The sequence below is a fragment of the Salvelinus alpinus genome, chromosome 29, assembly GCF_045679555.1.
Source record: "Salvelinus alpinus chromosome 29, SLU_Salpinus.1, whole genome shotgun sequence".
In the NCBI taxonomy this organism is placed as follows: domain Eukaryota; kingdom Metazoa; phylum Chordata; class Actinopteri; order Salmoniformes; family Salmonidae; genus Salvelinus; species Salvelinus alpinus.
This window is the reverse complement of record NC_092114.1, coordinates 21349344-21375748: the sequence shown is the minus strand read 5'-3', so window position 1 is coordinate 21375748 and position 26405 is coordinate 21349344. Positions and strand designations below refer to the sequence as shown.

The 26405-nt window shown below is 41.1% G+C and overlaps 1 protein-coding gene, 1 long non-coding RNA gene and 1 pseudogene across 2 annotated transcripts; 2 read left to right on the top strand and 1 right to left on the bottom strand.

Annotated features, from left to right (window-relative positions):
* The first annotated feature begins 534 nt into the window (after positions 1-534).
* Positions 535-14589, top strand: LOC139558884 (probable acyl-CoA dehydrogenase 6; annotated as a pseudogene).
* A 915-nt stretch (positions 14590-15504) lies between these two features.
* Positions 15505-18934, bottom strand: LOC139559296 (BET1 homolog). The gene is made up of 4 exons (XM_071375166.1): positions 18696-18934; positions 18241-18347; positions 18066-18122; positions 15505-17828 (listed from the first exon to the last, which is right to left on the bottom strand). Exons 1-4 carry the CDS (start codon positions 18712-18714, stop codon positions 17673-17675), a joined length of 339 nt encoding a protein of 112 aa, XP_071231267.1. The 5' UTR covers positions 18715-18934; the 3' UTR covers positions 15505-17672.
* Positions 18039-24060, top strand: LOC139559297 (uncharacterized). Its single transcript, XR_011671733.1, has 2 exons — positions 18039-18278; positions 21135-24060. It is a non-coding gene; the product is annotated as an uncharacterized lncRNA (long non-coding RNA).
* The last annotated feature ends 2345 nt before the right edge of the window (positions 24061-26405 follow it).

Below are 26405 nucleotides of genomic sequence, written 5' to 3'. Positions count from 1 at the left end.
GAAATAACACATATGGAATCATGTAGTAACCAAAGAAGTGTTAAAACAAATCAAAATATATTTTAGATTTTAGATTATTTTAAAAGGTAAGAATGCCAAAACACTGTAGACTAAGTGGTTAGTCAGTTTTATCTCTGTAGTTTTCCTCAGAATACTAAATTGTAAAATGTTGGTCTCCCGAAATGTGCCTCCAGACATTTGTCTGGTATGTATCGCCTAATCTACTCTAATGTAATAATTTCCAAATAGTTAGTAGTATCTTCTGTGTTACCCTGAATGGCTGTACAATAGAGATCAGGTCTGTCCCCAATATAAAGCTTGTCTATGCTAAAACATTTACTAAAGCGGCAAGCTCTCAAAGTGTGCTGTTATGAGTCTGGTTAGATTGATTGGAATGGAACTGCTGGGATGGAGAAATACCAGGTAGACTGGGAATGGTTTTCACAGAAGAGATAGCCACTGAGGGATTTAAAATGTCAAATACAGATGACACATCCTTATCTTCAGATGACGGCAAAGACTTAGCTGAGAACGATGAGGGACGTAGAGTGCAGGAGTAATTTTGAATGCAAACACGACTGTGGTGAGAATGTGGAGTGTTACTGAGAGTTCTAGTGCTCAAAGGCAATACCAAGCTGGCAAGCTCCGACCTTAAAGCAGCTGTAATTACAACTATTTCAAAGCTTTTCATTTCTTGGAACATCTCTTGGAGCTGTAATACAGTACAAAACAAAACCTTGGCAGAAAGTATCAACGTATGAAACAATCACATTTCGGCTACTTATCTATCCAGCGGGCACGGCCCACTCTAGTTTTTACAAATGATATCCAAGTTTGGAAGCACAAAGCCAACCTTCACATTTCATAAGCTTAATTTTCGGAGGACATAAGGAAAGGCGGGATAACAGTGAAACGCTAGAACCAGAACAGGAAGTGTTGCACAGGCAACGGGGAGCAGAACATGGGTGACCTCTACCTCCCTGTGTGTGTGTGTGTGTGTGTGTGTGTGTGTGTGTGTGTGTGTGTGTGTGTGTGTGTGTGTGTGTGTGTGTGTGTGTGTGTGTGTGTGTGTGTGTGTGTGTGTGTGTGTGTGTGTGTGTGTGTGTGTGTGTGTGTGTGTGTGTGTGTGTGTGTGTGTGTGTGTGTGTGTGTGTGTGTGTGTGTGTGTGTGTGTGTGTGTGTGTGTGTGTGTGTGTGTGTTCATGATGTTATTCCACCCTCAGACAGGACAGTGGGATCCAAAATTCAGCCTCTGACATTGGCCAGTCTCCGACCAGACTGATGAGGCTTGGCAACCCGGCTGGGTTTTCCACTGACCAGCATTTTTCTGATAGTTCTGTTATGATTGTCCAATGTTATGTTACCCTGACTTTAGCTACTGTATCACTCCTCAGTGCCCTCTTCTCTCTCTCTCAGTCATTTAGTAATAATATAATAATATTACACATACTATACCGGTAACTCGTTATTCTTATCCTAAATGAAGTAATTTTGAGCACACTTACTTTTTGGGATTCTAATTTACGTACTATAGCATTCTCATTGAAAGTCATGGGAACACTCTGGGGTCGCGGCCAATTAAACGGTTAGATTTGTTACATCTCTCTAACGCCACTCTAACATTGTTACTGCTCATTTTCCTGAAGAGGGGCTTATAATGCAGTTATGTATACCTTATGAAGGGCTTATGAAGGGCTTATGTAGACCTTATAAAGGGCTTATGAAGGCTTCATTAAGCCTTTAAAGTTGTTGTTTGTTGTAAGTGGGTCATTGTTGTGCTATAGTGGAATCCCGTCCTGTAACGACACACATGTAAGGGATATCTACGGCTGACATTGTTTGCTTTCCGTTGCTCCACTACCACGCCCAGCTATTTTGCTAAAACTCTGTCGAACCTTCTGCATTTCCAACTGTCAATATTATCCTCAACGGGGTTCCAGGCCTGTCACACATTTATCTCCACACAGTTTTTCCACTGACTTCAACATTCTGAAAGACATTTGGCAGGTGAATCTGACCATTCTGGCTGGAGAGGAGAGGATAAAACTCTCTGGTGTCAAAATGTTCTTGTAGTTATTCATCCTCGTCATCATTAGTGTCTTTTTGTGTCTTTTTATCTCGCGTCTGATGTTTAGTTGGGGTTTGTGATGTTATGAAATCTGACAGAGGTGTCAGACTGTTGTCATTTTCCCATTGAATTACTGTCTGGTTCCATTCGGCAGATTAGAGCTAGTTGATTCATGTAAATTGCCCAATTTGATATTGTTTTTCTTTTTTTACATTAACGCATTTTGTTCAGATAGCTTGACAAATATATGGGCATCAGATCAGAACTGCAGAGAAATTCTCTATTGAAACATAAAATGGGTGCATTAACATAGATTAACTTTACTGAACATTTAAAAGATTGCTAGTTGGCCTTCAGCGCTCTCTGTCTTGTGTGGAAAGTGCCCACTCATTTTAAGCTGTGTTAGGTAACAGATAATGAAGAGAAAAGAAAGGGGGAGGTGTGGAGTTCCCTCTGTGAGATAACCGACAGTTAGATGGTTTAACACGGTGCAATATGCAATTTCCTGGTTGCTAAAGTTCTAATAGTTTGCCTAATTTCCATTTACAGTATGTGACAAAACAAGCAATGTATAGTGTAGAGGATCATTGTACCATCTAAACCGCTATTAAATATATTTTCAATAACTAAAATATTGCATGTTTGGCAGTTTGAAGCTGGTGTACAAAACCTTTTTAACTTAAGAACGGGAAGCATAGAAAAAGCGTACATAGAACAGATCTACCGCTTCTTAGACTTGCCTTCATTGACAGATCTATGACTCACATAGTGATGTGAATGTGAATTTGGTCAGAATCTTTAAAGACCCGATGTTTTACCTGAAAGGGCAATTTACATAACTGTCATGATACACCAATGATCTTATACTCTTCAAGAAAAACAGAAATCCTTTTGAATGTATTCTATTTTCTGCGTCACTTTACAGCTACTTTCATTGAATATGTTCACATTTAAATACATTCCAAGCCTTGCTTATTAGGTTGCCGGTCACCCAGGTTACTAGGATATGCTAAAGTATATTTAATTGTTTGCATAGTGCAATTAAGTTACTTTAAGGTGATTTGGACATGAAGCACGAAATATGCTAATTTAGCATTGGATTTGTGCCGCAAATGCTCAAATGTTAGCATTTGGAGACAGTGGCTCGCTGAACTAAAAGCAGGGCTTGCTGTCTTACAATGTCCATAGACTGCTTACAGGGTATAGACAACAAATATGTATTTTCTAATGTGGGTGAACTATCCCTTTAAGAGGGTGTTTGTATGTTATTTGTCCTGGGTGAACGATCCCTTTAAGAGGGTGTTTGTATGTTATGTGTCCTGGGTGAACGATCCCTTTAAGAGGGTGTTTGTATGTTATGTGTCCTGGGTGAACGATCCCTTTAAGAGGGTGTTTGTGTGTTATGTGTCCTGGGTGAACGATCCCTTTAAGAGCGTGTTTGTGTGTTATGTGTCCGGGCTGAACTATTCCTATAAGAGGGTGTTTGTGTTTATGTGTGCTGTGCAGAGTATGGAGGCCTAGGCCTGGACTTCAGCTACAGTATTGCCGTGTCAGATAAGCTGTGCAACATCCGCTGTGGAGGCATCCCCATGGCCATCGGAGTCCAGACTGATATGGCCACACCTGCCCTGGCTGGGTAAGGTATATACTGCACCCATCTGGCACATAGGCATGCTGTTTTCTTTATGAGCAAATGAAGAATGTTTATTTTAATCTCTATGGTAATTAGCCTCTGTTTATTACACACACATAAACATTTATAAAGTCAAGCTTTTGTGAAGACACTATTACAGACGGCCTACTCATCTGAGTTTCAACATGCAACACCAACAATCCAAAACTAGGGCTCAGTGACTTCTAGAAGTATTCTAATACAGATGTTTAAATATATAGATCATGTTATTCATAATGAGTCAATCAACTATTCATTGTACATAGCAAAATAAGCTTAAAGGGATAGTAGATTTTGGCAATTAAGCCCGCTTTCTACTAAGATAAACTAATGAATTCCATTTGTATATCTCCACGTGCAGTTTGAAGAAGTTGAAGGTAGTTTGTGAGCTACTGCGTTAGAGCAATGACTGGAAGTCTACCGGAACAGTTACTTGAACAGCTCTTCAACACCACTGTCTCTGTGTGTTGTGGTACTGTAGGTTTGGCTCTGAAGAGCTGAAGAAGGAGTTTCTGCTGCCCTCCATAATGGGAGACAAAGTGGCCTGTCTGGGAGTGAAGTGGGAGCCGGTTCCGATGTTGCTAGTAAGTTGCCTTAATTTAGTATCCCACTAGTCTTTTATTTTGGCCTGACTTCCGCTTCCCCTAAAGCGGATTCTCAGTAAGAACTCAACCACTCAGGTCAGAAATGTTAGGAGTGTATAATGAGGCGAAGTCAGGTGCAGGGGAGCAGAGTGAAATAAATAGGCACACTTTAATTCGGTTCCATAAATGACATACATGAAAAATCTACGTGCCAAAATAACACGGAAACAATAATAAAGTATAGCGCCAGACAAAACACCATCTAACAATAACAATTACACACAAAGACAAGTAGGGGAACAGAGGACTAAATACATTCAGTATGATTAGGGAATGTAAACCAGGTGTGTATGGAACAAGACAAAACAAAAGGAAAGATGAAAAATGGAGCGGCAGTGGCTAGAAAGCCGGTGACGTCGATCGCCGAACGTCGCCCGAACAAGGAGAGGAGCCGACTTCGGCGGAAGTCGTGACAAGAAAAGTGTGTGGATCACAGTTGTTTGGAAAAGGTTATTCTACAGTACTTGGCGTCATATTGGGTTTAGATCATACAGTGTCATGGATCCAAGATGATCTGTTTCTAATATTCTCTGTTTTTAAGCTGTGGCTCCATGGATCAGGATAAATCTGGAACTGACAAACTGGAATTAGAATTACATCTATTAAGAGTACAGTCCAAAAGCAGTGTCTCTCTCTCTCTCGCTCTCTCTCTCTCTCTTAGGCCAGTGACCAAAAAAATCACAATTGAATCCATTTTAAATTCAAGGTATAACAAGTGTCAACAGTGTGCGCAATTGGTTAACTGAAGTCAGGTGCAGGAGAGCAGAGATGAGTGAACAGGCACACTTTATTTGGCAGAAGGAAAACAGTCGGACGCAACTGCGTAACGACACTCCCGCCAAAGGCAAAAGCAAATAGCGCACTCGTCACACAAATAATGTACAGCATATAATACCACGGGTTCCAAACAAGACCCGGCGAAAACCAGCATGAAGTGTCACACATGACACGTAACGAACAATTACACACACAGACATGGGGGGAACAGAGGATAATATACACGTAGAGTGATGAGGGCATGTAAAACAGGTGTGCGGAAAAACAAGACAAAACAAATGGAAAATGAAAGGTGGAGCGGCGATGGCTAGAAGACCGATGACGTCGACCGCCGAGCACCGCCCAAACAAGGAGAGGAGCCGACTTCGGCGGGAATCGTGACAACAAGAAAATGTGGAATTACATTTTTGTAATATAGTACGTCTGATTACTCCAATTTTCAGTGCTCTTGACAGATGCCAGTGTCCTAAAACCAAGGGTTTACATTGTCATTTCACTCTGCTGTGTTATTCCATTAGGGAGCTAGCGCATAGCCTCTGGTGTCCCACTCAAGACCCACATGATGATGCTCCGTCTCTCTCTTCGTTGTTTCCCTCGCAGGGGTTCACATCGCCCGCAAGATCGACAAGATGGGGATGTCTTCCGACACAGCCGAGGTCTTCTTCGATGACGTGCACGTGCCCTGCAAGAACCTCATTGGTCAGGAGGGGATGGGCTTCACCTATCAGATGCTGCAGTTCCAAGAGAGACTTTGGGCGGTGGGCAAAACCTCTCCTTACCGACTTTGGGCGGTAAGCAAACCTCTCCAATTCAGTCCTGTTCCTTTCCTCCCTCCCCCACTCTGCCTCTCTCTCTCCTTACTCTACTCTGTCTTTCCATCTGTGGGGGTTTTCCGGTATTCCTTAAAGTGTTTCTAGTTCAATTAGAGAAGTTGTCAATTTGAAACTTAATCCAAGCGTAATTTTTCATAATGGGTTCAAAGGGTTTCCGCATGTCAGCTAGTGTGACAAAAGAAGGAAGTTCATAGCCAGGGTAAACCAGTTCAGTAACATCAGAGTCAATACAGTTACACAACATTTGTTTTTTCACTGCAGAGTTGACTTTCAGTTCATTCCACGAACATTCTGGACATTCAGATTGGTAATTTTGCTCAGGAAATGAAATCTAATTCATTTAGGCATCTAATCGGAAAAGAGTTCCCATTGTCGCACTTCATGGACGAAATACATGTGGTTTCCATGGTTTTTAAGAATGTGGCCAAGGTAATAACTATAATTGAATGACCCCAGTGTTAATTTGTCGATTTGCGCTTTTCTGTTTTCTTTTTAATACACGTGACGTCAGGTTACTGTCTATTAGAGGAGGCGCTGATGAGGGGCTGCAGGTACTGTAGCCTAGTGGTTAGAGCTTTGGGCCAGTAACTGAAAGGTTCGAATCCCAGATCCGACAAGGTGAAAAATCTGCCGATGTGCCCTTCAACAAGGCACTTAACCCTAATTTCTCCTAGGATGCATTGAATGGCGGATCCTGTCCATGACCCCGCTCTCCGACAGTGTCTCAGGGAAAGTGGGATGTGGAAAAAACACAATTCCAATTCACACATGCATATTAAACCACACTTGTATATGTGTGAAATAGGACAAATATAAGCACCCACCAAATTACTATTATTATTTAGACTGGGCTTGATAACAATCAGTCTGAGTAGTTTCTTATCCTTTTATTCATTGACTGTTACACTAAACACAAACCCATAGACACACACACACACACACACACACACACACACACACACACACACACACACACACACACACACACACACACACACACACACACAGTATAGACACACAGTATAGACACACAAACACACAGACACGCAAACATATAGACACACAGACACACAAACACAGGCACATAGACACACAAACACACACACATATGGACAGACAGTTATATCTGTATATGCTCGTTGATTTGTATCATCCACCTACTTCTAAGTTAAAACTAGTTTCACACAAAGAGGGGAAAAAATAGGACATGAACTTCCTCACACAGCAACTTAATCACGGCCTCTGCGTGCTCCACCCTCTGTAATACAATTGACAAACAACATATATATATATATATATATATATATATATATATATATATATATATATATATATAGACCCATTTCCCGGCCGCATCATGAAAAGTAGTGCGCGCAGTTTGGAATCAGAAAGCTCTTTGTTTACCTAGGAGTGGATACGATCACATGCAACTTCAAATGCAGCTCATGCATGTTAACAAACATGTAATCAAACAGGTAATCGTTGCAGATGTCATCAGAGCAGTTGTTCTCAAATCTGTCCTCTAGGACCTCCAGACTTTCACAATTTTGTATTAGCCCTGAACTACTGTATAGCTCACCTGATTAATCTAATCAAGGGTTTGATGATTAGTTGTCAAGTTGAATCAGGTGTGCTAGCTCTGGAATAGATCAAATCCATAGAATGACTGGGGGTCCGCGAGGAGAGGATTGAGAACCACTGCATCAGAGGTTGATTACCTAGCAAGCTAGCAAGTAGTGCTGAGCAAATCACGTTGTTTGATTTCGATATTTTTTTAAAACATTAAATGCGCTATGCTTTATGTGGGTTGAATGATGTAACAACACAGAATAAAACAATTAATAAAAGTCCCATGATGGTAGTGACTGCCCATTACTGCTTATCACTTATTAACCACAGTTTATTCACAACTTTAATTTAATAAAATATTTCAGTTGTTGCGTATGTTACATTTGTTTTATTTGATGACTTTATTATTTAATTCTAAGTTATCATCTCTATAGTGCTGCTGTCTGACAAAATCAGGTTAATTAGTTCTTTAAAAAATGAAAAAAGGTCAAACATCACTAACAGAGCTAGGTAAAGCCAGAATAATATACTTGTTGAACATAGCTATAAAGGGGAAAGGGGGATACTTAGTCAGTTGTTCAACTGAATGCTTTCAACTGAAATGTGTCATCCGCATTTAACCCAACCCCTTCAGTCTTGTGCGTTTTCGTGGTCATCACTCACTCATTGTTAAGTTTGTCAAGGTCCTGACTTTAGCGTTAGCTATCCTGCTACAGAGCTTGTTGGTGCGGGAATGCACACATTAAGTTTCAAATTGTATTAGTCTTATATACGGGATACACATGGTATACACCATTCAACGAAATGCTTACTTGCAGGTTGCTTCTCAACAATGCAACAACAATAAGAAATAATAAAATATAAGAATATGAACATAAAGTAAATGTCTCAGTTGAATAAACATTTTAGCACAAGTATAATACAAGGAGGCACAATTTATAGTCCAATATTTACACTTCTTTTGGGGAAGGGTGTTTAAATTGTGCAGTATTTAGCAATTATTTATCAATTCTGGTAGCAACAGTTGTGATGTGTGTGTGTGTGTGTGTGTGTAAGGTGCAGAGAATCAGAGCAGGTGGTCAGTCCAGTTCAAGTGTTTAGGAGTCTCATGGCTTGTATACTGAACAAAAATATAAATGCAACATTCAACAATTACAAAGATTTTACTGAGTTACAGTTCATATAAGGAAATCAGCCAATTGAAATAAATAAATTAGGCCCTAATCTACTGATTTCACTTGGAATACAGACATGCATGTGTGGTTCACAGATACCTAAAACAAAAAAGGTAGGGGTGTGGATAAGAAAACCAGTCAGTATCTGGTGTGACCACCATTTGCCTCATCTCTTTCGCATAGAGTTGATCAGGCCTGTGTAATGTTGTCCCAATCCTCTTCATTGACTTTGCGAAGTAGCTGGCTATTGGCGGAACTGGAATACGCTGTCGTACACGTCAATCCAGAGCATCTCAAACATACTCAATGGGTGACATGTCTGGTGAGCATGCAATAGGCTTGAATATTTTCCCGGTATTTTACATGTTCCATCCCGAGAATAAATCACTTTCTCCCAGGTAACCCGGTATTTCCCTCCAAAACCGGAAGTGTCATTCAAAAGCTTATAAAGCATATAAATAGGCCTGTGTCTGTATTTGAATAGAGCTTTGATCGAAAATTCAAGCCTGATGCTACCTGAGTCTGATCATCCGTACATTAAATACATTTTATGAGTCCTACATTAAATACATTTAATGAGCCCAAGCCCAAAAAAGCCCAAATTATTGTGCCATTATCCAATAGGATAGAATAAATGATACAGGTTACTGCACATTACATATGACAGAAAAACATAAAAGTTCATAGATGTAGCTAACTATATGCTCGGGTAAATACATGAAACTAGCTCCAGTAGGCTAATCTTTTTGAGTGTGAACTGTATTACTGAACTGTATTGTATTATACTGTATTATATGGACTGGAATTAAGCACATCATTCAGACCATGATAAAGCGAGAAGTCACATACGATTCTGGTGCAGCAGATGTGCAAAGCTGTCATCAAGGCAAAGGATGGATACTTTGAAGAATCTCAAATATAAAATATATCTTGATTTGTTTAACACTTTTTTGGTTAATACATGATTCCATATGTGTTACTTCATAGTGTTAGAAAAACCCTGGAATGAGTAGGTGTGTCCAAACTTTTGACTGGTACCGTATGTCTATATATCAATCTAGAACAGGATGATCTATTTTGGATGCAATTTGAATGGAGTTGAGAGAGAGAGACAAAGACTGCGAGAGAGTGCACTGATTTAAAGCAACGTTAATCAAGTGATTAAAACAAAACAAAAGATTTTCTTTACAAATGAAGTCAGATGGAGATGGGTAAATTAGACACGCATTCTGTCTTTATATTACTGTAGCATAGGCCTACCTGTCACAAGAAAAAGTGAGCATGATAAGATGACAGACATTGTGAATTGTGCTCCATACTGAGATGGGCTTTCTGTCTCCACCCTGAGCGTTGAGGATTCATCATGCAGAGGCCGTATAGAAACCAGATTTAGACATTGCATATAATTTAACAGTTCCATTTCACGCCATGCTATTCATATAAATAATTTATTATAATTTACCGGTTTCTCGTAGTTATTTATTTAAAAGGGAGTGATTTTGGGAGGTGAATCCCGGGAAATCTTGGTAACCAGGTTCCCGCCATTCAACCGTGGTATGCAAGCCATGGAAGAACTGGGACATTTTTAGCTTCCAGGAATTGTATACAGATCCTTGCGACATGGGGCTGTGCATTATCATGCTGAAACATGAGGTGATGGCGGTGGATGAATGGCACAACAATGGGCCTCAGGATCTCGTCACAGTATCTCTGTGCATTCAAATTGCCATAGCTAAAATGCAATTGGTTCATTTTCCGTATCTTGTCTGCCCATACCATAACCGCACCGCCACCATGGAGCACTCTGTTCACAAAATTGACATCTGCCATTTGCCTGGTACAGTTCAAACCGGGATTCATCCGCGAAGAGCACACTTCTTCAGCGTGCCAGTCGCCATCGAAGGTGAGCATTTTCCCACTGAAGCTGGTTACGACACCTAACTGCAGTCAGGTCAAGACCCTGGTGAAGACGGTTTCTGACAGTTTGTGCAGAAATTCTTTGGTTGTGCAAACCCACAGTTTCATCAGCTGTCCGGGTGGCTGGTCTCAGATGATCCCGCAGGTGAAGAAGCCAGATGTGGAGGTCCTGGACTGCAGTTTTTACATGTGGTCTGCGGTTGTGAGGCCAGTTGGACGTACTGCCAAATTCTCTAAAACGAAGCAGTCAGCATGCCAATTACATGCACCCTCAAAACTTGAGTCATCTTTGGCATTGTGTTGTGTGACAAAACTGCACATTTTAGAGTGGCCTTTTATTTTCCCCAGCACAAGTTGCACCTGTGTAATGATCATGCTGTTTAATCAGATTCTTGATATGCCACGTCTGTCAGGTGGATGGATTATCTTGGCAAAGGAGAAATGCTCACTAACAAGGATGTAAACAAATTTGTGCACACAATTTGAGAGAAATAAGCTTTTTGTTCAGTGTAGATAGAAACTGTCTCTGAGCCTGTTGGTATCAGACCTCATGCTCTGATACCGTCTGCCCGACAGTAAGAGAGAGAACAGCTCGTGGCTGGGATGTGTGTTTTGTCCTTCATGATGCTGTGGGCCTTCTTCAGGCATTGTTTCGAGAACATTTCCTGAATAGATGGGAGCATGGTCCCAGTGATGTACTGGGACGTCTTAACCACCTGCTGGAGGGCCTTGCAATCATAGACGGACCAATTCCCGTACCAGGTCGTGATGCAACTGTAATCCTCTCAAACGTGACGTTTGCTTGTAAACAAAAAATGTCTCTATTTTACTGTTCATTTCCCCTTCAGTTGTAACCATGAGGGACAACATCATCCAGGACACCATTCAGTACACCAGACAGAGGAAGATCTGCAAGATGTCTGTTCTCTACCACCAGTCAGTCCACTTCAGACTGGCTGAGCTGGAGACAGAGATCGAGCTGCTGCACTCCCTCCTCCATCGCTCCACAGGTGGGTCTATTCAAGATAAGGTAATGACTACATCTCTAATGGCACCTCATTCCCTATGTAGTGCACTACTTTTGACCAGGACCCATAGGGCTATGGTCAAATGTAGTGCACGACATAGGGAAATTGTGAAATGTAGTGCACTACATAGGGAATAGGGTGCTATTTCGGACTATGACTGATTTCCATGGGGAAATTTTGTTTGCGGTTGGGCCTTTTAATGCATACACACAGATTGTCACAAACCAGATAAATATAATCAGCAAGTGCAGGGTATATACGATTCAAAATGATGTAAGCCAAGGATCATCAACTAGATCCCGGCGCGGGATGATTTTTTCTTGAGCGGATGGTCAGGGGGCCGGAACATAATTACAAATAATTAGTAGACTGCAAATTGACCACATGAAGCCCAAACAGATATAATATTTGACTAAAACATAATAATTTCAAACCTTGATTACATTTGTATATGATCACATATATTTCTCTATTATGCATGGGAATACTTTGGAACAGATTTCCAAAATTTAAATCACTTGGAGCTGATTTGCTGGTGTTTTTAGTCTTTTATGTCCAACAACAAAAACTTGGGGGGCCAAATACATTCACCCGTGGACCAAATTCAGCTCGTGGGTCGCCAGTTGGGGAACCCTGTCGTAAGCTGTAAACTTTAGGCTAGCTGGACCTACTAGTGTTTGCAATGGTTCAGTAACACAACACGTAATCTAATGGTCATGAGACTGGACACATAGAGTACTGTTAGGGCCATGGCCTTTGGTGGGGTTTGAATAATGCGCAACCAATTTTGCAGACAGTAGTTTCAATGCACTAGTGCAGCTGTTAATTGCCTCATTGGGTATAGAAATCACTGTTGAGTCAGAGAGGCATCTGTTTGGCAGACACAAACTGAGGCCATTGGCCACGTACCGATTCTCCTATTCCGTCCGTCTACACTGATCTGACAGGCCTCGATTGGTGAGGGTGAGCACTAAGGACTTAGGAACGGAAACCACCAAAGATGTTAGATACAGCCACAAACTTACAGCAACATCAATGAATTACAACTACATGTACAAGATGCATTTTTTGGCACCAACCTCTCGTTGTGTCCCCCCAGCTCTGTACATCAAGGGCAACGATGTGACTAAGCTGGCGTCCATGGCTAAGCTGAAGGCAGGCCATCTGTCCAGGTAGGTGGGGGACAGCTGCCTGCAGTACTGGGGAGGAATGGGCTTCACCAGCAATGTCCTCGTCAGCAGGTTTTACAGGTGAGTGGAGAAGAACAAAATCTAAAAGAAGGTTCAGGACGGCAGCTTAATTCCCTGACGCATTTTGGAGCAAACTCTTTGTCAAAGAACTGAATAAACTCTGCGACACTTTATGTGGAGGTTACAAGTTCTGCTTATAAACCTGTCATAAGCCATTACTAAATGTTTTGTTTGCTAACCATTCATGAAGTTCATATTATTTATATTATATAATTTGTTCATGGATGTATTAACAAGTGCTACATGCATAAACTATGATAAGTTGTTTATTAGCTGTTCTTTCATTGGTCAGATGATGCAGTACAGGTCTGTTTACCTCCCACAGTAGTCCACTACTGTATCGTTGTTACTACTGTACACTGATGTGGCAAATCAAGGCAATGAGACATGGGCTGTGTTTCAGAGCTTAGATGTTGCTAACGCCTGGATAGGTATTTTAAGTATAAACTAACCACATCTATGTTATAGCAATTTGTCAGTCGATGACAGTCGATTACGTGGCAGAACGCACCCTAATTCCTATATAGTGCACTACTTTTGACCAGAGCCCTATAGGCCCTGGTAAAAAGTAGTGCACTAGGTAATAGTGTGTCATTTGAGACATTCAATGATAGGCATCTGGGGGTCAAGGGTCACTGTCACTGTTAGTTGAAAAGATCTCCGTTTCATCACTTCCACAAATCCTTTCTATGTACAAACACTGTTCATATGCAATATGCAGATAGTGTACGGAGGAAATTCATGTTTGGGCTAAACCAGTTGAGCAACCAACTCTCTGTTATTATCTATGCATTGTCCCTTTAATAACTCTACCTACATGTACACATTACCTCAATTACCTCAACACCGGTGCCCCTGCACATTGACTCTGTACCGGTACCCCCTGTATATAGCCCCGCTATTGTTATTTACTGGTGCTCTTTAATTATTTGTAATTCTTATTTCTTACTTTTTTTTGGTGGTATTTTCTTAAAACTGCATTGTTGGTTAAGGGCTTGTAAGTAAGCATTTCACTGTAAGGTCTACTACCCCTGTTGTATTCGGGGCATGTGACAAATACATATATATATTTTTTTTTTCAATACAGTTACGCAACAGTGATGTTGACTTTACTACAGTAGTTCATTCCATGAACATTCTGGCTCGGATTGGTAATTTTGCTCAGGAAATGAAACTTTAATAATTGAAGCATCTAATCAGAAAATAGTCCCCATTGTCGTACTTCATGGACAAAACTAGTACGTGGTTTCCATGTTTTTTAAGAATGTGGCCGAGGCTATAACTGTCATTGAACGACCCCAGTTTTAATTTGTTTTTCTTTTCTTTTTTATTCGCAGAGATGCCAGGTTATTGTTCATTGGAGGAGGTGCTGATGAGGTAATGCTGTCAATCATCTGCAAGTACATGGACACCCAACCCAAGGCCCCAGCCAAGAATTGATGTCACAGTGCCAGTGTCTCTTTCCCTTGTGCTACACGTCAATCCAGAACATTAGGCGGATTGGATTATGCTGAGCCGCTGGGCACAAGTCTATGGCCCGTGACATAAACGGGCAAAAGCAGTGAGGGAGGAGCACTCTTCTCAAATTGAACAGTAATCTCCCCCACTCTGTCATTTTGCCAACAAGGCAGCATGGTACGTTGTCCAGAAACATCTCTTTCCATTAAATATATGTTAGAATTTTCAAACAAGGCAGATAAAGTGTTTTTATCAACAGCAATCACTTTTGCATGTGAAAACACAGAATCCTACTCATTACTCCACGTGGTAATTACGTGGCTTTTGTTTCGAGCCGACTTCGCCGTGGGCTTTGAACCGGGCACCTGGCTCACGCCGGGAGGCAGCCCGGTTCCAAAACGAATGGAATCAACTTTCACCCAGTGTAAAACACACCTACCCAGAACAGATGAATCAAATCCCCTCATTGTTCCTTTTCTTTCACTTATCTATAATGACTGGATAGGTGGTAGCGATACCTCAACTTAGTTTCCGCCATTTTGCTTACACCTATCCAGTCCGTGAAGGGGAGTGAACAAGGTCAGAAGGAACAGAAACATTTTCTGGAATTTAATGCAGCCTTGGAAATCAAAGAACTGAAGGGCAATTCATAAACTCTTAAGTTAATCCATTTAACCACTCGTCACGGCTATTGGGCAGTTTTGCATTTACCATATGATAATGCATGTACTGGACTACAGGGCCAGCCAGAATTCTTTTTCCAAATATCTCCTCCATAGTTCCATCCTGGGGAAAGATGCATAAGATTCTTCAGTATAACTTCGGTTCCATTCATTGCCTTACAACAATTGAAAACAGCCCATCCTACAGTAGATGTGAATTTATAATTATTGTGTGTTCTTTTCAATGTGAAGTGGAAAGGATTTGTAATCCATGTCAAAATCAACTTTTGTCAGCACAGATTCTGTCCAATTTTTGTAGATAGTCTCAGGAATGCAATGAATAGTATGTACCGTTATTTGTATAAAATAAACTAAACACTGCACCTCAACTGAGCCTGAATATGTTGACTTCTACAAAATGAAAGTGGGGAACTGAATCTTACTCGCTGGGTCAAATTCAAAACATACATCTTGTTTATTTACATATAAAACACATTTACATGAATGTTGTTCACGGGAGAACAGTGTGTCGTGGTGGAGATGAACGGTCGCTGTAGACCGGATAGGAAACGTTTTGAAGGGAGAGTGTACCCTTATAATTTATTCCTCAAAACAAATATACAAGGTGTGTTTTTATAGTGGAACTCTACAGTTGAACACTATTGATCAACTGTCAAGTGTCACACTGGATCAAGCAGTCTCTTTGAGATCATGACATCGATCACACTTGCATACAAATAGCATTATGAATCATGCACTGGAGAGTTCCTCAGTGACTCAGCCTAGAGAGCTTAGTCGCATTTATATATACAGTGCATTCGTAAAGTATTCAGAACCCTTGACTTTTCCCACTTTGTAATGTTACAGCCTTAATCTAAAATTGATTAAATTATTTTCCCCCCCTCATCAATCTATACACAATACCCATAATGACAAAGTGAAAATAGATTTTTGCTAATTTATTAAAAATTAAAAACAGAAAAACCTTATTTATTCAGACCTTCTGCTATGAGGCTCAAAATTGAGCTCAGGTGCATTCTGTTTCCATTGATCATCAAGATGTTTCTACAACTTGGAGTCCACCTGTGGTAAATTCACTTGATTGGACATGATTCTGGAAAGGCACACACTTGTCTATATAAGGTCCCACAGTTGACAGTGCATGTTAGAGCAAAAAGCAAGGAAGGAATTGTCCTTATAGCTCCGAGACAGGATTGTTTCAAGGCACAGATCCTGGGAATGGTACCAAAAAAATGTCTGCAGCATTGAATGTCCAAGAACACAATGGCCTCCATCATTCTTAAATGGAAGAAGTTCCAACCACCAAGACTCTTCTTAGAGCTGGCAGCCTGGTCAAACTGAGCAATTAGGGGAGTGGGGCCTTGGTCAGGGAGGTGATGAAGAACTCAATGGTCACTGACAGAGCTCCAGAGTTTCTCTGTGGAGATGGGGGAAACTTCCAGAAGAACCACCATCTCTGCAGCACTCCACCAATCAGGCCTTTATGGTAGAGTGGCCAGACGAAAACCACAACTCAGTAAAACGCACAAGACAGCCCACTTGGAGCTTGCCAAAAAGCACCTAAAGGACTCTGACCACGAAACAAGATGTTCTGGTCTGATGAACCCAAGATTGAACTGTTTGGCCTGAATGCCAAGCATCACATCTGGAGAAAACCCTGGCAGCAGCAGGGACTGGGAGACTAGTCAGGATTGAGGGTAAGATGAACAGAACAGAGAACCTTGATGAAAACCTGCTCAGGATCTCAGACTGGGGCGAAGGTACACAGCCTAGACAACGTAGGAGTGGCTTCGGGACAAGTCTCTGAATGTCCTTGAGTGGCCTAGCCAGAGGCCGAACTTGATCTAATAGTTCTGGAGACCTGAAAATAGCTGTGCAGCGTTGCTCCCCATTCAACCTGACAAGAGATTGAGAGGATCTGCAGAGAAGAATGTGAGAAACTCCCCAAATACAGGTGTGCCAAGCTTGTAGAGTCATACCAAGGAAGACTCCAAGCTGTAATCACTGCCAAAGGTGCTTCAACAAAGTACTGAGTAAAGGGTCTGAATATGTAAATGTGATCTGTTTTTATTGAATTTGCAAAGATTTCTAAACCTGTTTTTTCTTTGTCAGTATGGGATAGTGTTTAGATTGATGAAAAACAATTGAATCCATTTTAGAATGCTGTAATGTAACAATGTGGAAAAAGTCAAGGGGTCTGAATACTTTCCCAAATGCACTGTATGTTACTGCTTAGCCTTACCAGATCGCTGATGAACTAGATCACTCAGTTACAAATTAACCTAGAATATACCTCATCGTTAATGGACATCGTTACAATCATGAACTTATGGCGGTGTCTATTCATTCCATCAGGGCTGTCTAAAATGAATGACAGCCATGCATTATTACCCCCTATTGTCACACTGTTAGTTAAGGGCTCCTAAGTAAGCATTTGACGGTAAGGTCGGCACGTGTGACAATTTGATTTTAACATTTGATTTGATCATCATCATCATCATCATCATCATCATCCTGGTCTTCTGATCCAGTGGCGGACTTATGGTACAGACAGTGGAAGGAGGCAGGGGGGGAAAAGCTGGGGCCTCCTGTAACGTATCACCTCAGTTTGATAAACCAGTAGAGGAGGGTAAAGACGAAGAGGCAGAAGAGCAGCATGTAGCACAGGAGCTTGGTCTGGCTTCCCCTGGAAAGCTGCTTCACTCTCCCTATGGTGGCCCCCAGCAAACCACCTGTTGAGTCAAAGTCTGAGTCCTGTCAGCAGAAAAAGAACAAACCAATAAATCCAGTGATATGTTTTGCCGTCCTGATATGAATTGCACTGTGAAATAGCCGATCTGTTGTGCAATATCGTGAAATGATGCCAACTCAGTTTATTTTTTCATTTGTGCAATCTGGCAGAAGAGGGTACAGAAAGTGAGATGTGTGTGAATAGGTCTTGAGCTGTTGTGTAGTTATGCAGAGTAGTCATTGTCTGTCTCACTTCCTTACCATATCATCCAACATTTTGTTCTGGTACTTCACTTCGGTTCCAATATCTATTGACAGCTGTAGGACAAACATGGAATAGGTTAATCAGAGGACTTGATAACAATATGAGATAGCCAGACCTCTAAACCCCATATTATATAATTTCCTGGAGCCCTGCCCACATTGACATGCTTACATGTTTCAAGGCGCTGACTTTGGCTCTCAGACCCTCTTGTAAGTGTTCATTTTCCTCTTCATACGCGCTGTACCCGCTGGCCACATAATTTCCAGGTCCTCCTTCGCCTGTTTGACATGATGTACAAAACCATTGATCTACGTTAGCTAAATAAACAAGAAATAGCTAGCTAACGTTACCTATGAAGGCCTGTCAGGTAGCATCAGTGTGGGTAACTGTGTTAAGTACGTACACACGCTTACGCAATAAAATGTAACTTAACTAACGTTAAGTAGGTAAAAGACAGTTCACTAGTTAGCTATAATGCAACCATGATGACAATTACCAAAACAAGTTGGTCAGTAAGTGTAGTAGCTAGCTAGCCCGTTATTTATACATACGTGAGCTAGCCAGCCTGCTAACTAGCCCGAATGAGCGTTCTCCATTGAAAACGATAGACTAAAACAGAAACTTACCCAAACCTGCGCGTCTCATTTTGATATATTCTATCAAAGATATCCTATCTTTAAGGTGATAGCTAATGTCAGAGATTTTATCCGAGCAGCTGTAGCTATTTTTGTTGGTAGCTGACAAGCTAACACTAATTCAGCAAGATAGGAAACGCCACGACATCGTACGGAAGCCGATAAGGCAAATACTAAAATTACATCGCAGAGGATTAAATTATATTTTCACTTCATCACCGCACGCGAGAGCAATAATAACGAATTGAAATTAATTGCCCTCAATTAACAGTCACAGGGAGTGCAATGGATGTCATGACATAAACAAATGGATACATTAGAGAATAAATGTCAAATCTACAATGGGGAATTTTATTTTAGGAGTCTACAAAACCCAAAAAGTAATTGATAATCTGTGCAACCATGATGATTATAATCTGTGGATTGACTGCATTGTTTGAATGGAATGTTGGCATATTGGCAGTTAAAAAACATTTATGGAATCATTCTTCTAAAACTGGTTGGCTAGCTAGCTAACAAACATACATTGTAGATAAATTCTTGAAATTCATTATTTTACCCAATATTTTATCACAACACTGGTAAACCATGGCTGACCAACTCCCTGACCAAAATTGCTGACCTTTATCCCATCAAGAAGGTTCTACTATTCTTCTAAATCATAAATCTTTGGGGCAGCAATATCAAAGAGGGTAGGAAACTAAGTTAAGTTTTTTGGCAATATGATCTGTTACTGTTCACATCGATCACACCAACAACATAATTGCATTTTGGTACATCAGAAGTACATTCCTATCCAATGGAACGTTGTGTTTGCCTTGCAGCATTGCATTGCAGAGGCAGTTGCAGTGCGTTCTGTGTGGTGCATATGTTGGATTTATCGAACGTACAGTATGCGTCAAAACTATATGCATAGACGGCTTGACAGAAATAGTAGCAGAAGGTGAATGTTGAACTTTTGTTGCACACATTTCCAGATGATGCTGCGTACAATTTAGCTCTAACACTAAAGGTGTGATCGAGGCATAACGCCTTGATCACACCAATAGTGTCCTTGCATAAAATAGTATCTAGGCGTGATGATGCCGCAACATGATATGCAACTGAAGTGTTAGTCATGATGACGCAGCTATATTATCTGTAATTGAGGTGTAAGGTTTGATGACTGATGAGGAAGAAATTGACCAGATTAGTGAGTCATAGTGGTTTAACCTCTCATTCGCTCCTATAATCTTCTCTTCATTAATGTGACATTTTGAGTTTCACTATCCAATTATGGGGCTCCCCCTTTCGTTAGTAAGGGATGACAGGAGTTAGAGAGAGCATGTCATGGAGGTAACCTTAAAGGGAGAGATGGCACTCATTAGGCCAGATGTGCACTGAGTATACAAAACATTAGCAATACCTTCCTAATATTGACTTGCACCCCCCACTTTTGCCTTCAGAACAGCCTCAATTCATCAGGGCATGGACTCTACAAGGTGTCGAAAGCGTTCCACAGGGATGCCGGCCCATGTTGACTCCAATGCTTCCCACAGTTGTGTCAAGTTGGCTGGATGTCCTTTGGGTGGTGGACCATTCTTGATACACACAGGAAACAGTTGAGCGTGAAAAACCCAGCAGTGTTGCAGTTCTTGACACACACAAACCGGTGCGCCTGGCACCTACTATCATACCCCGTTCAAAGGCACCCATTCACCTTCTGAATGGCACACATACGCAATCCATGTCTCAATTGTCTGAAGGCTTAAGAATCCTTCATTAACCTGTCTCCTCCCCTTCGTCTACACTAATTGAAGGGGATTTAACAAGTGACATCAATAAAGGATCATAGCTTTCATCTGGAGTCACCGGGTCAGTCTATGTCATGGAAAGAGCAGGTGTTCCTAATGTTTTGTATTCTCATTGTATATTAAGGACAATTAGGACTGATGAAGAAGACAGTTATCTTTCCTCATTATAGGCCTTCTATCCAGACTATTGAGGTAGTGAATTAGTGATGTTAAAGTTGCTTCCACTAGACTTATGCTATGTTGTGAAGAGTACAGTGGCGATTTTAGTATGTACACCTTGGTGGGAAACTCAACATTTGTTTTTTAGATGCATGCCAGCAAAGCCACAACACAACACAACACTAAACATGACATTAATTGGACTATAACGATGACAAATGGTGCCCACAAACTGTTAGAGCCTACATGAAGGCTCCTGTTTGGCCCTGTCCAGGGGTTTCTTCTGATGGGGCCACAGTGTCTCCTGACCCCTCCTGTCTCAGCCTCCAGTATTTATGCTGCAGTAGTTTATGTGTCGGTGGGCTAGGGTCAGTTGGTTATACCTGGAGTACTTCTCCTATCTTATCCAGTGTCCTGTGTGAATTTAAGTATGCTCTCTCTAATTCTCTCGTTCTCTCTTTCTTTCTCTCTCTCGGAGAACCTGAGCCCTAGGACCATACGTCACGGCAAACCGGGCATGATGACTCCTTGCTGTCCCCAGTCCGCCTGGCCTTGCTGCTATTCCAGTTTCAGCTGTTCTGCCTGCGGTTATGGAACCCCTACCTGTCCCAGACCTGCTATTTTCAACTCTTAATGATCGGCTATGAAAAGCCAACTGATATTTATTCCTGATTATTATTTGACCATGCTTGTCATTTATGAACATTTTGAAAATCTTGGCTCTCTCTAATTCTCTCCTTCTCTTTTTCTTTCTCTCTCTCGGAGGACCTGAGCCCTAGGACCATACGTCACGGCAAACCGGGCATGATGACTCCTTGCTGTCCCCAGTCCGCCTGGCCTTGCTGCTATTCCAGTTTCAGCTGTTCTGCCTGCGGTTATGGAACCCCTACCTGTCCCAGACCTGCTGTTTTCAACTCTTAATGATCGGCTATGAAAAGCCAACTGATATTTATTCCTGATTATTATTTGACCATGCTTGTCATTTATGAACATTTTGAAAATCTTGGCTCTCTCTAATTCTCTCTTTCTCTCTCTCGGAGGACCTGAGCCCTAGGACCATACGTCAGGACTACCGGGCATGATGACTCCTTGCTGTCCCCAGTCCACCTGGCCTTGCTGCTATTCCAGTTTCAACTGTTCTGCCTGCGGTTATGGAACCGCCACCTGTCCCAGACCTGCTATTTTCAACTCTTAATGATCGGCTATGAAAAGCCAACTGAAAATGATTCATGATTATTATTTGACCATGCTTGTCACTTATGAATATTTTGAACATCTTGGCATAGTTCTGTTATAATCTCCACCCGGCACAGCCAGAAGAGGACTGGCCACCCCTCATAGCCTGGTTCCTCTCTAGGTTTCTTCCTAGGTTTTGGCCTTTCTAGGGAGTTTTTCCTAGCCACCGTGCTTCTACACCTGCATTGCTTGCTGTTTGGGGTTTTAGGCTGGGTTTCTGTACAGCACTTCGAGATATTAGCTGATGTACGAAGGGCTATATAAAATAAACTTGATTTGATTTGATTTGATTTGATTTGATTTGAAGCTATCCCAACAGCAGAGCTTTCTTTTCAGCACCATGGAGTGAATCTCATGGAAACCCTCAATTATGCAAAAAAAAAAGGATTCTAGGTGTAGAGATGAAAATAATGTTTAATAGGTTGATCACTGTTGCAGATGTGGAGATTTCCTAAGCCTATGAATGCCAATCACTGTTGCAGATGTGGAGGTTGTGGGATGTAGCGTATGTGAGGCGGTGAACAGGGAGATTGTAGGGGAAGTTATTATAATGAGATACAGACAGTAGTGTTACATCCTGATGGTTCTAATTAGGCCCAGGAGCTGACAGAGGAGATGGGAAGTGCTGGTGAAAGAGGTTTAGAGAACCTACGTGACTCAAATGACAGACCTATCCATTAAAACATAGCTATTTCACTATAAATTCAATTTGTTTTTTAAATTCTGCATCGATGGTGTTTGTCAATGGCTTGAATGAAGATATTAACTTTCATTACCTTTCAGTAAGTTGGTTAACGTGACATGATCACATCAAACTGACGACAAATTGATGACTGTGCTGATGACTGACACCCCCTGTTTATATGATCGGCGTTGTAATATTGAATGCTCACAGACAGGGGCCCTCTCATGGTCTTGCTGCAAGAGCTTGAAATGGAACCTGACAATAGCAGCATGGACCGACTCTATACTACTCCTCATTAACACAGTAAGAATACACTATTACATTATACACAATTATTACTACACTATTACAGAAAGCTGTACCTCACAAGTGTATTCACTCACTCTCATTAATAGTTTGGAAGCTGCTTGCCAAGAGTTGTAGAGACTACAGACTACATTTCACATAAGGAGTTCCCAGAAAGAGGCATTTTGGGGGTGTAGTCGTTTTGAAGTGTCAAAGGTATTATATTCTTTACTTCTTCTATTGGTTTAGCAGGTGGGCTAACTAACAGAAAATGTGTTTCTCAGTGTGTGACATGCAGGATGAGCCTGAGATTTGTGATATCTCTAAACTTTAATGTTCTCATATTCATATTTTCAAACATCTCCTTCAATGAGATTCTAGACACTGTTTCATCATCCATTACCTATTCCATCTCCTAATAATCCACCATAAATAATTTCTCACCTTTACCGTTGTCAATATGGAGACAGGTTATGATATTCATTTATTCAAATGCAATGGCTAATAAATACATCTTATATCTAATTTTAAGGGGCGGCAGGGTAGGCTAGTGGTTAGAGCATTGGACTAGTAACCGAAAGGTTGCAAGTTCAAATCCCTGAGCTGACAAGGTACAAATCTGTCGTTCTGCCCCTGAACAAGGCAGTTAACCCAGGCCGTCATTGAAAATAAGAATTTGGTCTTAACTGGCTTGCCTAGTAAAATAATGCATTTCAATTGCCATCCACATAGCTCCTCTTTTGCCACACTATGCCTATAGAGTCAGAGGGAGGGAAGAGCCCATTCATTTAACTGTGTATGCGTTCTCATTATATTTATGGATCTGATAAGATTAGCCCCATCTGAAGCATTTTACAAAGCCCCTTTCAACTCTTGGCCTCTAAAAGCTGTCAGGACAGAGGACACTGTTAATCTCCGCAGCATCTCTTCTCTCGCTTCGGGTGAATTGATTGACTGGTGGTCACACATCTTTTAGCTATAGGGATCAGAGCAAACTATTCCCTAAGGGGGAGATTATAGAAGCTTTTTAAAAAGTCTGAAATCTTTTGGGACCAACGTTGATTTGTGTTTGTTTCATGTCCTTAGATGTGTCAATCGGTTCCCTACCACCAGTAGATGCTTGCCTATTTTTGCTAACGCTTGCATATATTTAGTAGGTTACATGCAAAAAAACAAGAATATTAAAATCTGTTGAATATGTAAATACTTTAGCCATCTCAGTTTTTCTCTAGCTGCTCAGGATGTTACAGTTTATTATCTGATTCATCCTGGTTAGGCTAATTTATTTTTGGAATGGAGAGATCTCTCATGAATCAGTCAGAGAACAGCGAGAAGAGATGAAAAGAAAGTATGCCAGAGGACGAGGACGAAAAGAAAGGTATTCTACTGAACTATTTTTTAAGAATTCCCCCAGCCCCTCAGTGATACTAAAAATCAATTTGACTGCAAATTAGTCCTTTTTAAAAAGTTAAATCCAGCTGGTCGGGGGAGATTTATGTCTCTGAGTGGCTAGAGAGTCTTAACAATACTCCCTGTTCTTTACCTGGGGAGATTCTTGTGATTTCATTTCAACATGTTTTTGTTTTGTTGTGTTAAAAAGGGATAAATGGAACAGGTTGCACCATTCAACAGTGTTAGCTTGATGTTAGCAGATTCCTTTAGATCTACAAACTGGATGATAATTGCTGTTAGTGTCTGTCTGTTTGGGAAATCATTTGAATTGACTGAGAGACTGCCCGAAAACCTCCCTACATCATCCATCTAAAAGCCTCTGTCTCTGTGGTCATGAATACCTTCAGGGTACCAAGTCAGTCCTAATTAAAGGAGTCATTACTCAAGCTGAAATAAGTTCTCTGAGTTTTGGGCTAGGTTTCAGCAGGGAAACACATATCATGATTCCTCTGTGTGACTGCTGCACTCCCCTAGAGCCTCACTCCTACGCCAAGCAAACCTTCTCCATCTCGAAAGGACCCAACAGAACTTTGCCTGTTTCCTCCACATAGATTGATGTGTTTTTTAGGATGTGTCAATAGAATCGTTGCTGTCAGTTAAATTAAGCCTTGACTTGTATACTCATCTGACAGACAGGACCCATGAGGCTATTCATGTATCTGTATTGATTAATTATTTGTTTGTACAGGTGAGGGGATCCCATTGTGATCTCTTTTTTATGGGGGATCTGTTCAGATCTCGAATCTGGATTCAAAATGCATGAACAGCAACAACAACTGAACTATCTATAAGCCGATGAGCACGTATGGCCGATCATGATACTCATTTGAAATTTGCTTGATATTAGTTTAGCTTAATCAGAGCCAACATAGTTAAATAAAGGTTCAATAAATAAACAGGCTGTATGTCCGTGGTGTCCTGGACAAACTCTAAACAGGCTGTATGTCCGTGGTGTCCTGGACAAACTCTAAACAGGAGAACATTAGATGAGGATTATTCACCTCATGTAGCGGTGTTGTATCAGTGTTGTTTCTAATACAGATTCTGAGAAATGTCATAGGCGGTCTATTAGACGTACTTTGCCTTGGAAACAGTGGCTTGCGTCAATGACTGAATGAAAGAAAACTCTTAATAAATATTCCAACAAACACAAACTAACTATTGGTATGGCAAGATGGAAAGTCAGTGAGTAGACCTGCTGAGATCATTGAATTATTACAGGGTTGTTATAGAGGCTGTCCTCTATTTGACTTTGGGGTATACCTGCCTGCCTGTCTCTCTCTCTCTCTCTCTCTCAATTCAATTCAATTCAAGGGGCTTTATTGGCATGGGAAACATGTTAACATTGCCAAAGCAAGTGAGGTAGGTAATATACAAAAGTCAAATAAACAATAAAAATGAACAGTAAACATTACACATACAGAAGTTTCAAAACAATAAAGACATTACAAATGTCATATTATATATATGCAGTGTTGTAACAATGTACAAATGGTTAAAGCACACAAGTTAAAATAAATCTCTCTCTCTCTCTCTCTCTCTCTCTCTCTCTCTCTCTCTCTCTCTCTCTCTCTCTCTCGCTCTCTCTCTCTCTCTCTCTCGCACCCTATTCCCTTCATAGTGCACACTACTTTTGACCAGAGCCCATAGGGTGGTCTACCAGGTGGACTGGTAGAGATGGTTGTCCTTGATGGTGTTTCACAAGGTGTTCAGTAATCCAAGTCCGTTTGCTGCTTTGGATAAAAGCGTCTGCTAAATTGCATATATTAATAACCTACCTATAGAACTACCTAGTGACCCAGTGACGATTTGAAGGATCCTTATCGGTCTATATTAATAACCTACCTATAGAACTACCTAGTGACCCAGTGACGATTTGAAGGATCCTTATCGGTCTATATTAATAACCTACCTATAGAACTACCTAGTGACCCAGTGACGATTTGAAGGATCCTTATCGGTCTATATTAATAACCTACCTATAGAACTACCTAGTGACCCAGTGACGATTTGAAGGATCCTTATCGGTCTATATTAATAACCTACCTATAGAACTACCTAGTGACCCAGTGACGATTTGAAGGATCCTTA